General features: G+C 31.4%; 1 protein-coding gene across 2 annotated transcripts in view; it reads right to left on the bottom strand.

Annotated features, from left to right (window-relative positions):
- The window catches only part of LOC142329243 (fork head domain-containing protein crocodile-like), a 101529-nt gene that overhangs the window by 43142 nt on the left and 45901 nt on the right, over window positions 1–12486 (bottom strand). For both annotated transcript variants that reach the window (XR_012757442.1, XM_075373653.1), the window contains exon 2: window positions 12060–12346. Coding sequence is in view for 1 of the 2 variants with exons in the window: in XM_075373653.1 (XP_075229768.1) it covers window positions 12065–12346 (282 nt within the window). In the remaining variant the exon portion in view is untranslated. The remainder of the gene's footprint in view (window positions 1–12059; window positions 12347–12486) is intronic.

Genomic DNA, 12486 nt, shown 5'->3' with positions numbered 1-12486 from the left:
CTTGACCGAACAGGATCAACTTATGTCGGTCGGACCGCTTCTGATTTCTGAATATTTTTAGTCACCGAGGCTAAAGAGAAAAGAAAGAGATATGCGGGACTTATGATGCGCTCCGATAAAAAAACAATAATGCTAACAGAAAAACTGTTTTGCGCCTAAGATTACGTTTTTATTCAAGATTCTTAAACCCGATTCATATATCCAAAATCATTTTATTTATTTGATAAAATGAATTTGAAGCTACGGAAAGAGTCCAAAAACCCTATTTTAAATATTATAGAGATAGCGTAGCCGCTCTGCGTTAAGTTATCATACATGCCAAAGGGGGCGCTAGCGACGCCCCTCGATTTACAGCAATTTTAATTATATATACATAGTATATACAGGATGCACTGCTAGAAAAATAATACACCGCTCGCCTACTTATGGAAACTGTAAAAGCTATGCCCGTATAAAAATGTATTATATGTCTTAACACTTCCTTCATTTCATTTCTTTTATGTACTTGAATTTATTAGGAAAGAAAATTACGTGTTTGCCTAAGTAAGGGATACGTCAAACGATAAGTTTTCATATAAAGTCGCCGATCCCTCGAGAATAATTAACACAAATTTTAAAATATACAGCAGAAACATATAGTCCATTTTCTTAATTTTTTTAGGGGGAATCGTGTAACTATTGTAGAAAGCGAATTAGTAAGCGATTCAAAATGTATTTCTACGAACGTAATGCAACCTCACTCGCGAGGAAACCTTTACTTGTAAACGCTTGAAACCCTCGTTAAAGTTCGTTAAAAGCAGTAATAAAAGAATCATTCAAATCGCTCAGGAGCGTAGATGAATATAAACAAACGTACGCACAAAAAAGCACAACCGTATTTTTGTTTCTAATTACATTTTCTTCTTAATCGTATCTAGAGATTTCCTGAAAGATAATTTGGCGTGTAATTTAAATCCCGTATACGGCAATAATTGTCAAAAAGAAATCGAACTTCTGGATTCTGTGCACTAGAATGCTGAATATTTAAAAAATAAATATATATGGAAATAAGACATGAATTTTTTTTATTTTCAAAATTGCACGCATTAACCTGTACGGTCTTTAAAACCAGCTACGTAAATGAATAACAGATCGAGTACGTTTTTCTTTCATTTTTAATCGCAAAATTTTAAAATTAAGTGCGGTAAACGAATGCTTAAAAAACAATAAATTGAATTAATACGTTTATTAAAATTTACAGAAATTATCATTTTAATACAAAGCGAAAAGTTACTTCTGTTAATTGTGAAACAATCAAACAAATATCTCTCGCGACTCTGTCAGCGTATTAAGCTTATTATTATTTCCTCTTTCGACGTAATTTTATTCGCGAATAATATTATTATTATTAATTATTTAATATTATATTTATTTATATATTATATATTATTAAATATTTATTTATTATTAATATTAATTATTTCGGAAATAATATTCCGTATCTCAAACCTTTGGCTAATCAAAATTTTATCGCTTGCTTACATAAAAACAAAATTTCAAAATCGCCGAAGGAAGGCGTCAAATCATAAGACCTCAGTTCTGATCGTTGTTTCTTAACGGGGAGGAAATTTTTCTCGCAATAAATCAGTCGTTTCACAAAATTGATTTCGCTGTTCTGCTGAAACCCAATATTTTTTTCAGGTGCACACCGTCCAATCGAATCCATAAAAACTCCATTATCGTATTACGAAAACGTATATCATTCGCTATATTTTCGGCCTCATTTTTCGTAAAGGTACGGTCAAACTACTACGCCGACAAAAAATCTCGTTAAACAGTACCTTGTGAATTTTTCAAAAGTTGACGCTTGACGGTTCTCTGCGCCTCAAATCCGAAAATTCTACGTGTTGACGTACCCGTTCAGTTATAAGTACTTTTAATCGCTCAAAAAATCGCCGTTGTCTTCTTCGTTTTCCAACGTCTAATACAAATTCTAGCGTTTAAAAGAGATTTTTTTTTTGTTGAAAATTCGTGGAATGCGTTCCTTGAGTGGCCGGTTGTTATTGACGACGACGAATCGATTTTCCCGGACTCGCATCGACGTTTAACCACGACGACGATACTACCTTTTCATAATAACGACCGATATGAAAGGACGTACGGTCGATTTAATAAACACAATCTAACTCGTTTCCTTGTTTTTTAGAATTCTCTGAAGTTTTGATTGAATTTTATCGACCGAAAATTCCATGCGATTTTCCGAAGCGTCTCCGTTAAATAACATTCTTCACGTCTGTAATCCGTGTTCATTATAACGACGTGTTATTTATTCCCTTTAGTTTAACGACTAGAGCCGGTGATAAATGAGAAAATAACATTTCCGCCAACTTAGCAGAGTAATAACGGTGCAGAATTCAAATATTATATTCCATATAGCTCACCCTGTATTTGAATAGATTCACGAAAGCGATTCTAAAGTCAGATTTATCTTTTCTAATGCATATAATGTAGTTAAAAACACCTTACTTAAAATTTAACGTACGATTATTTCACAGCAAAATTATCTTTAAAATAACCGTGAGAAAAAAAAATATATGTAAAAAATAAAAATAAATTAGATATATTTATAAATCTATTAAAAAAAGGAAAAAAAAATATAGAGATTTATTAAAAAAAAAGAAAAATTGAGTTTTATTTGGTATCAAAATAAACGGATTATCATACAAACCAATAGTAATTTGTTAATTAATACTATTACCCGACGAATTAGGATATACTTTTTGTTTAGATTTGGTAATTTACTGAAAAAATAAAACCGATGATAAAAATTACACGCGCGTATCTTTGTAAGGTAATGCGTTTTTAAATTTTAAAATCGGTCGATTGTTTATTTATTTTTTTTCTAAACAAAACAAAAAACAATAAAAAAATATAAATAAAAACCGACCAGTAGTAACAAACGATACGTACCGAGTGTCAAAACGATTATATTATATCAGACTACTGTGTTGTTTTCCAATTTAAAAATTCAAATAGTGAATAAATACCTTTGGGGCTCTCGACAACAGTAAACACGAGGAGAATGCTGTAATTACATGTTGATATGGGTTTATTCAGGCGATCTACCTATACATATATATGTATAGATGCCACCCGGATTAATAATCAACCGTTTGCGTAAAAAAAATTAATGACAAATTTGCAAAGTCCTCATTTATTTCTATACCGATGAACGCGCGTGTCTACTACAATAATATTCGTTATATTTACGATCGTAACAGTTACTAACAGGTAAGAAACTTTACCTCTGTTTGGATAAATAAAAATACGCGTTATATTATTCATCAAAAAGGACTTAAAGCTGTTGAACATCATTTACTTGTGTCTTTCGAAACGTACTAGCCGACTGGCACGCACCCGACTGCCCACTCGTTACCGAAAGCGATGCGGTATTAGTAATTTTGGTTTAGAAGGAATTAGAAGGCCCCGTTTTACCCGATAAGGCACTCCAGCTTTATTTTGTGATCGCCAAAGAGAATGGATAGTACGCTGCCGACTGCCTTTACGACTGGTTTACAAATTTCGCTAGCCCTTTATCCTCCGATGATAATTTAAAAATAGATTTGAATTAAATTTTACGATATTATTTTTTATTTGGATCTTGTAAGGAAGTAAATTTATTAACGAAAAAACTCGTTAAAGAACAAGGCAACAAGAACGGATAAAAGGGAAAACTATTGGTTTATATTTTCCTTGCACAAAAATTAAATTTTTTTTCAAAAACAGCTGTTTTAAGAGAGTTTTTGAAAAGAGTACAACCTGAGGAATATTTGCTATCGATGAAAGCAAACGCTTTCGAAGTTCCTTGATGTTTTGAGGTCCCTTCAGTTGAAAAAAAAAAAAAAACATTTTTGTTAATATATTTTTCCGATTGTAATATCGTTCATTTTCTTTTATACGTATTTCAGGAAAAATTAAATCTACATTTTTCATAGTTAAGTTTTGCATCTTTGCTAACGTATAAAGATATACATTTTGCTTCATAAAAACATTAAAAAAATCGAGAGTATTCTTTTTTTATGTTTTCGTTCGCAAACAATTTTTTTGTCATCCTCTATAGTTCCATTTTATTTACGGAATTTTTCTTTAAAAATAAATAATTAAAAAACTAAAGAAAAGTACCAGGTTATGGCTATTTCTTGAAACCTTTTAACTCGACTCGAATATACACCCACCCGATAGAATGCACAAAAAAAATTATTAACGCATCAATTTAGCCACATTTTTTAATAAAACCTTTACAAAATAATTGTTATTTTAATACTTTTATATTTAATTCTTTCTCTGTTCCGTTGAAAAAAAAAATCAGATTTCGTAAACCTATTTTTTTTTTTTTTAATATTTTGATGAAAACACACGATATCGCTAGAGCGAAGCTGCAACAAATAAAATAAGGTAATCGGTCAAAAAATGGGGTTTGAGTTTGTTTGCATTTCTTGATGTTTAGTGACCGGAAAACCCAAAAACGGTGTGAGGGGTAAACGGGTAAAGAAGGTGAGTATTTACGTGTATCGGCGTGTTTGAAGCTCGATAAATTAAAACCGGATAGATCGATTTTGGTGAAAGTTTTTACGGATATGCGGAACAATTTGTTCATAACGTTTTGGGGTCAATAACCCCAGGTGATGGGATAGACGGTTTTTTGGGGCTAATTTTCTCGAAAATTTTGCAAAATAAACTCATTTTATATTAAGCTCGGTACATGCGTGCATACTTATCTTATCGATTTCAAAAACATTTTGCCACAAAATTATCACAGTTCCCCAGATATCGATAAAAGCTCTATTTTTATTTATCACATATTTTGAACCGATTTTTTTTTATATCTTCCTAGTAGTGCAAGCGACCCAAAAAAATACATTGGGGTCGATAAAAGTTTTAAGATAACGACATTTGGATTTGTTAAAACTTTTTTTAGTTTATTTAAACTTTTAATATTATTGAAAGTTAAAGTAATAAGCTTTTAATACTAATATAGTAACATTTCATAATAATTTACCCCCCAAAAAAAAATCTTAAGTAAATTTTAATCGGTTGTACGTTTTTCTGTGGAATTTTTTTTTACTTCCTTCCATTTAACACAGTAAACGAAGATAAATCATAAAATTTCCTTGGAAGGGAATTTTTGTAGCAGTGATGCAGAAGAGAATAAAAAAATACCGATTTTTTAAATTTGTTAGTCGTGTTTTTGGTTCTGATAATTTTACAATAAAAGTTTGTCATTACCCCTAAAAATTACGTAATTTTTTTATGTATCATTATAATTCTATTAGAATAAATAACCGATTCCACAAAAGTAAACTAGAATTACAAAGTTGTTATAACTTTGTAATTCTAGTTTAATACAATATGTTAGTGTTAATGTGGAGTTCGCATACTATTTAGGAAACTGAAATTCTTTTTTTTCATTTTCATTTTGCTCCATCACCCGACTGGCAATTCTTACTCAAGCTGTATAAAATGTTATTAAATTCTCTTTAATGTAAATGAAAATAAAAAGTTAACCGTTTTATTTATTTATGTATCTAGGCCTTAAACGATTCGTTTAAATAACCGGAGTAATAAAATCAGAATAAAATTTAAAAAAAATCATGAAACTGCCTCGAGGTAATAATGTTTTAAATTAAAAATATATTAAATAATTCATTAGGGCAGACGATGTACTGTAACTCTATCATAAAAATGATAAACCTTCTCTTATACGCAGCAGAAATCGACAATATCAATTACACAGTATACGTTATTACATGAACATAACAGTACTTTCCTCACTCCAAAAAAATAATTAACTTTTTTTTCAAATACCAATTTGTTGCAGTCTTAATAATAACAGACTCTAATCACAACACACCTTGTTTTACTTTATTCCAGCTTAACGAAATTAACAGCAGTTTTTTTTTTTTAAATTGCATTTATATTCAATTACTTTCACGATGAGATAATCCAAAAAAGATTTTGAACAAACTGAATGAGGACAATGAAAAATAACACTGACAGACAAAAAAAATTGTTGAATGTTTCTCTAAATACCATATCTTGAGTTGTTTTTTGCGTGCATTACAGATCTGTAAATACAAATTTTCTATCGCCCTTAGTTTTTAATAAATTACGCTTTGAAAAAAATTAAGGGAAAATACACTTAAAATCTGTAAAATATATAATTTTGCACAGCCATACTTGCGTTAGAATGATTTCGCTGATGCTTTTGTTTTAAATTGCCTCAGGCACATCGCAATTTAATGTCCTAAAGTAATCGGCCAGCATGTTAGTATTCCGTTTCCCTTTATAGCGGGCTTTCCATCACTGAAATGTCTTGGTGAAAACGTTCACAGTGTTCGTCACTTACGTCTCCGAGGTTATCCGGGAAAAATTCAGATGCGAGTCGAGGAAATGTATTTTCAAATACATATTACATCCCGTAGCTCTGTATGAAGTAAGAAGTCGATTAACAATATCGTGGTAATTGTCGGATTTTTGTTTGACGAGAAAACTTTTGCAAACGTCTTTAAATGAAGCCCGAGCTGCACTTTCTTCATTATTTAATATCGAATTAAACATATCATCTTTGACAGACTCTCTTATTTGAGGACCAACAAATATTCCTTCTTTAATTTTTCCTTAGTCCACATTCAGAAATTTCTGCCCGATGTACAAAAATCCGGGACTATCCTTCTTCTTCATTGCTTTTACACAATTTTTCATTAGTCCTAGCTTGATATGGTGACAGAGTAAATATGTTTTTTTGGGTTCGACTAAAGGCTCGTGAATAATATTTTTCCCGTTTGAAGTTGTTTCGTTTCTTCCACTCTTTCGTAACATAATGTTTATCCCGAGCTCGTTGTCCCGTTCGCAAAGAAAACACAAGTACTTAGTATAGCCTAGTATAGCTATAACTTTCAAACCACCGCGCATGTTCCAGTTATGTTTTTTCTTTTTATAATTTATTTTTTCAAGAACTTCTTTCATCACATCGTACGTGTCCTTCAAATTAATATCGTAAGCGATCGGTATCGAAGAATATTTGTTACCGTTGTGTAGTTGAACCACTTTTTAACTATACTTGGACGAAGTTGTGAAAAGGCGCCAATCCTCAGGTCTATGAACTTGTGCTAAGTGCAACATAAGCTCGTCAATACTTGTGCGATAAACCAAATTATTTTCATCGATAAAGTACCGAGAAAGTTTTTTTGGCGGCTTCGACAAAAAGCCTGAAATTTTTGTATTTTTTTAAAAGTAAATTCGACCTTGCAGCCTCGATCCTAACAGTTCAGCTTGATTTTTTGATAAATTTAAATGTCTAACCGATTATTTATAGCTTAAAAACTACGTTAACAAAGTTAAAAAATAATAAATAGCAAACAAAATAAAATATAGAAGCTTAAAATGCTATCTGTACGTTGAAAAATGAAAACAATCCTTTAATTAAAATTTGAAACTTTTACAAAACGGTGGGTGATACAAAGATTCTGAGTTCATATTCGTTTTCAGCATCAAAAAACAGATTAAAATCATCTATCGCATGTTAGGAAACAAAAATTATGTTTATTAGTGTAATCGATGTAAAATATTTTTTTGATTTAAAAAAAATTAATTCTGTTAAATTAGAATGTAACTTTAAAACACATATTCTACTGCGGTTTCTGTTCAATTTTTGAAGAAAATTTTCAGTAATAAAATGAAAATCGAGTTAAAAGAAAAAAATAATAGAATAAGTGTACAGTCTACTTTTTATCCTTACTTTGAAGCGGGTTATTCAACGACCAACTCATCGGCAAAGATACGAGTTGATGCTTATAATAAAAAAAGAAAATTAACTCGTACATAAACGTGGGAAACGTCTTGGAATGTCAAGTAAATTCGAATCACAACAGAGATACAGCACAATTAGTGTTCTACTGACTTAAATAGCCCTGTCTTACGCTGTTAAAAACAAAGTTTGTTCAAAACGTAGCATTAAAGATTCTGTTAATAATCACTACAGTAGTGTATATATATATATATATATATATATGTATGCGTCCAAGTGTACCAGTATGAATGCAGACGGTAAGTAAACCTTACTGTACCTTGTCTGCCGCCTTGTCAATTTAAATATTATTCTATAGTCTGCCAACATGTGCAATGACGTAATCAAGTAGGACAATCTTGTTGGAAGCCATCAACATACGGTGTCGTACCGATAAAAAAATTTTATAAAATAAATTTAGTTTCAAATTTTGAAGGTATTTAACCTGTAAAATGCCGTACGGTACCGAGCGTAAAATACAGTTTTTTTTTTAAAGGAAGAATCATTTTGTCATAAATCAATAAAAATTTTTTGTAACTAAAGAAAGGTTATTTTTAACATTAAATTATGTCTTAAATTATATTTTAACAGAGTTTCACTGATATCCAAGTATTTTCGAGATTGGGAGACGAGCCTGATAATCTCTTCATTAGAAGAAAGTCCTCCCGCCTTTTTTGAAACAACCAATCAGTACAGACTGGTGTAACTACCATCGTACGTTCTGCATACGTTCTTCGCATAAAAATCGGACTCCAGATTTAAACTGTACAGTGCAAAGAGGATGGTACAATAGAGAAATGATGATGGTGGTACAAAGAGGATGAACAGCAGAATATTTTACAACTATTCTGCCGTTTTCGGAAGAAAATGAGGTCGTGCGAGGAGTAGACTAGTACCTAACTAGAGTAAGTAGTTAGTACTAACTAGTACCTAGTTTGTAAGCCGGCTACGCTGACGATCATGAATAACCTTTTTGCACTGATATTTTTGTCGAGGCAGATAATGAATCTCAAAAGAATTCATTTTCGGTCCCAAAATACCGTCGATTGACTTTCACGGTTGAAGAATTCTGTTTGGAAATTTTGAAGAAACCGAATCCGCACAATTGAACGTTTCATTAAACGTACGTTCACCTTGCATTTCAACCGGCTGTCAAACGATTTCAGCTGAGCGAAATTTTTTTTTTTTATTTAAAAACGAATCACCATCGCTTCCCGCAAACGGCAACACTGATAATCATCATGACTCTGTTAGTAAAATTATTGAAAAATAACGTCTAATACATTAAAAAACAAGAAGCAAACCGATAGAATATCTCACAAGTTAGATCAAGTCGCATTCCAAAGCGTAAACTTGTGTTGTCAATGAATATAAACGATTCTTACTCTATAAATGACCCTCGTTATTCATAAAGTCTAATTAACACTTTTTTCGGCAGGAAATTATATTAAAATGTGTGTATGTATACGCGACCGTTTTCCTTCATCGCATGCTACACATCATTTTTTGTTGTTAATAAATAATAATCGTAATTATAAAAAAGATCGTAAACCAGGAAAAGCGTACAAGAGAAATTAACGTGTGAAATGATTTCCCGATGATTTATTTTAATGAACCGGATATAGAGGTGTCCTGAAGGAAGAAAATTCATACCAAAAGCGACATCTTTAATCTGTTCAACCCAAAGTACGTCTCTGCGGCGAATTTTCAGGAAAAATAACAGGAGCCTTTTGTAAATTAAATGTTTCGTAATTATAAGAAACGATAGAACTGATTAAATAAAGCGAGAAATTAATGTATATAACATCTCGTCGTGAAAATAAAACTGTCTACAAAGTTGTTATACTTACCTGCCATCGGTTATTTATTCTTATACATGTAAAACGTTTTAATATTTTTAAGAAAAATCAATATCTTTTACTTTTTTCTGCTTCCCCGCCTTCTAAATCACCCGCAAGGAAATTTTTTTGATTTGTCACGTTTACTATGTTAAATGGAAGTAACTAAAAAGAATCTCGCTGAAAAATGGACATTTGCATTTTGGTGGGTGGGGTTGAATTATTATGAAATTTTATTTTAATATTATTATTATTATTATTAAAAGTTTAAATAAACAACAAAACGTTTTGAAAGATTAAAAAAACTACATTTTTAAACTTTGATCGACTCCCCACCCTCAATATTGCTCCCGATGTATTTTTTTCGGGGTCGCTTGCACTAGTACTATGCCTAGGGAGATAGAAAAATTCGGTTAACAATAAGTAATAGAAAAAAGATAGAATTTTTTGTTTTTTGGAGAAGAGAAGAATTTGGGGGCAAAATTTGTTTTTTAAAAATGGTATGATAGCATGCAAGCATGTACTGAGCTTAATATAATGCGGTATTATGTTTGCAAAATTTTGAAAAAAATTAACCCCAGAAAGCTGTCTGCCCCCTAGAGATATTGACCGCAAAGGTTTTCCAACAAATTGCCCGTTCACAGGAGTCTCTGCGTCAAATTTCATGAAAATCGGTTTATCCAGTCAAAACTTATTAAACTTCAAATGAGCCAACACACGTAAATACGAACGAACGAACATCTCCCCTCACGTTTTTTTTCGTTTTTGGGTTCCCCAGGTCATGAGGCTCGAGAATTAAAAAAAAAAAGTCGTACCCGATCTTTGACTGACTACCGTACTTTCTTTTTTACAGCGCAGCTCCTAGAGCTATGATGCCAGGAAAGTAAAAAATGTATAAAGTTGTTATTAAGATAATAATGACTATTACCTTTTCACCTTTCTCGGTTTCATTCTTTTATTACATGTTGACCCGGTTCGGAACCATTTCATTGTCCAGATTTATCGCACTGGTACTTTTAAATTTGTGTTAGGTTTTATATAGCGTTTAGTCAACGCCGCTCCCTGTATTTGACGTCATGTCTTATCTGGCCTTCTTGTTTATATTTACATTTTAATTTTATTTATTTTTTGTTTTAAATAAATTGAGGTTTTGAGAAGGACACCCGCTTGATTGCCGTTATGTTCATTTACGATCGTTTTTTTTTTTGTTAATTTTTAATTTCTAAAATCTTCATTCCTTTTCCTTTAACAAATTTACGAATTAATTTCGTTGATTCTCCCATTTTCATCGGGGCGTGTCCTTCTTTTATTAAATTCGGGGCACGATTAAATTCTTGTTTTTGGTTTTTCAAAATCTAGAAATCTTTAAATTAAAATGTAACAATAAAACGATAGTAAATAAACAGATCGACAAACAAGTAGATGTGCTTTTCGATAACCACAATTTATTGAAAACAGGAAATAGATAAATAAAATGAAAAGATAAGTATAACCGTTAACGACAAATAAAGAAAAAGAAGGCCAGATAAGGCACGACGTCAAATATAGGGAGGGGAGTTGACTAAACGCTATATAAAGATTAACAAAAATTATAAAGTACCGCTAGAATAAGTTTTGACAATAGAGTGGTTCCGAAAAGCGTAAACAAGCGATTAAAGAATGAAGCTAAGAAAGGTAAGCAGCACTCGACGTAGAAACTAAAAAATTTATATTTTACCGGTACAGATACTAAACCGCTGGTACTTACCAAAAATAATAATAATACACACCTGGACTACCAGTCCGAGTGGTAAGTGTAAGTGTGGTAAACGTAAGTGGTTACTTACAAAACACTAACACTTTTTATCTAACAACCGTTTTTATTTATTAATTATATTTTTAAATATATTTGCATAAGCGCAGGCGGAATATTTATTTTTATATCTTTCTATTTATTATCTTTAATCGTTAATATTTATGTACTTATGGATTACCTAATTACACTTATTTAAATTGCTGTATCGATGACACAACAAAAAGAATTAAAATCCGCGCCTAGTTTTTTCTTTTTGATTTAATATCGTTGCTCTCATCAATTTATACTTTTTTATTTTAATAGTCGCTTAGCGTACCTCATTGTCTTTAAATTTGAGAAGTAAAAAGAAATTTGCAAACATATAAAAATTTGATAATGAAACCAAACAAAATAAACACAGAATCGAATACTCGTGTATTATTTGACCGCATTTAATATTCGGAAAAGAACTTCTCGAAATAATATTTTCGGTCATTTAAAAAACAAACCGTAATTAAATTATAACTTAATAAAAATAAAATCTTTACATCCGTCATGCCGATCGGCGTACATAAATAGACGATTAAATTAATTAGTATATTTTATAGATAAATAAAATTACCGGAGTCAGTATTTGGCTGTAGCAGTTTCTTGTTGATAAAACGATGCGGTTGACGCCGCCGATCTGAAACCTAATTGGCAACTTGGATTCGGTACTGAATCGAATAGATCAGGATCGGTCGCTCCACCGTACCACGCTGGATGTCTAAATTGTTGCGACGATGTGGCAGGTAAAGGATCTTCGTATTGACAATAAGGACTGTAAGATGCGCCTTGTAATTGTGCAGCCGCCCTGTGATAAACTGGACCGCTTACTGTCATCAAACTATCGACTGAAAACCCGGCTACCTGAAAAACAAATAAATAAATATATTTTGCCGTACAAACCAAACCCTTATAATATTTAGATTATTATACTGCTACTCTTCTTTTAATTTATTATAATTATTTATTTTGTAATACATTTTAATCGTAAATCACCAAATACT

This window comes from Lycorma delicatula, chromosome 8 (assembly GCF_047948215.1).
Source record: "Lycorma delicatula isolate Av1 chromosome 8, ASM4794821v1, whole genome shotgun sequence".
Classification (NCBI taxonomy): Eukaryota; Metazoa; Arthropoda; class Insecta; order Hemiptera; family Fulgoridae; genus Lycorma; species Lycorma delicatula.
Note: the sequence above shows the minus strand (reverse complement) of the source record. Positions and strands in the feature narration are given on the sequence as shown.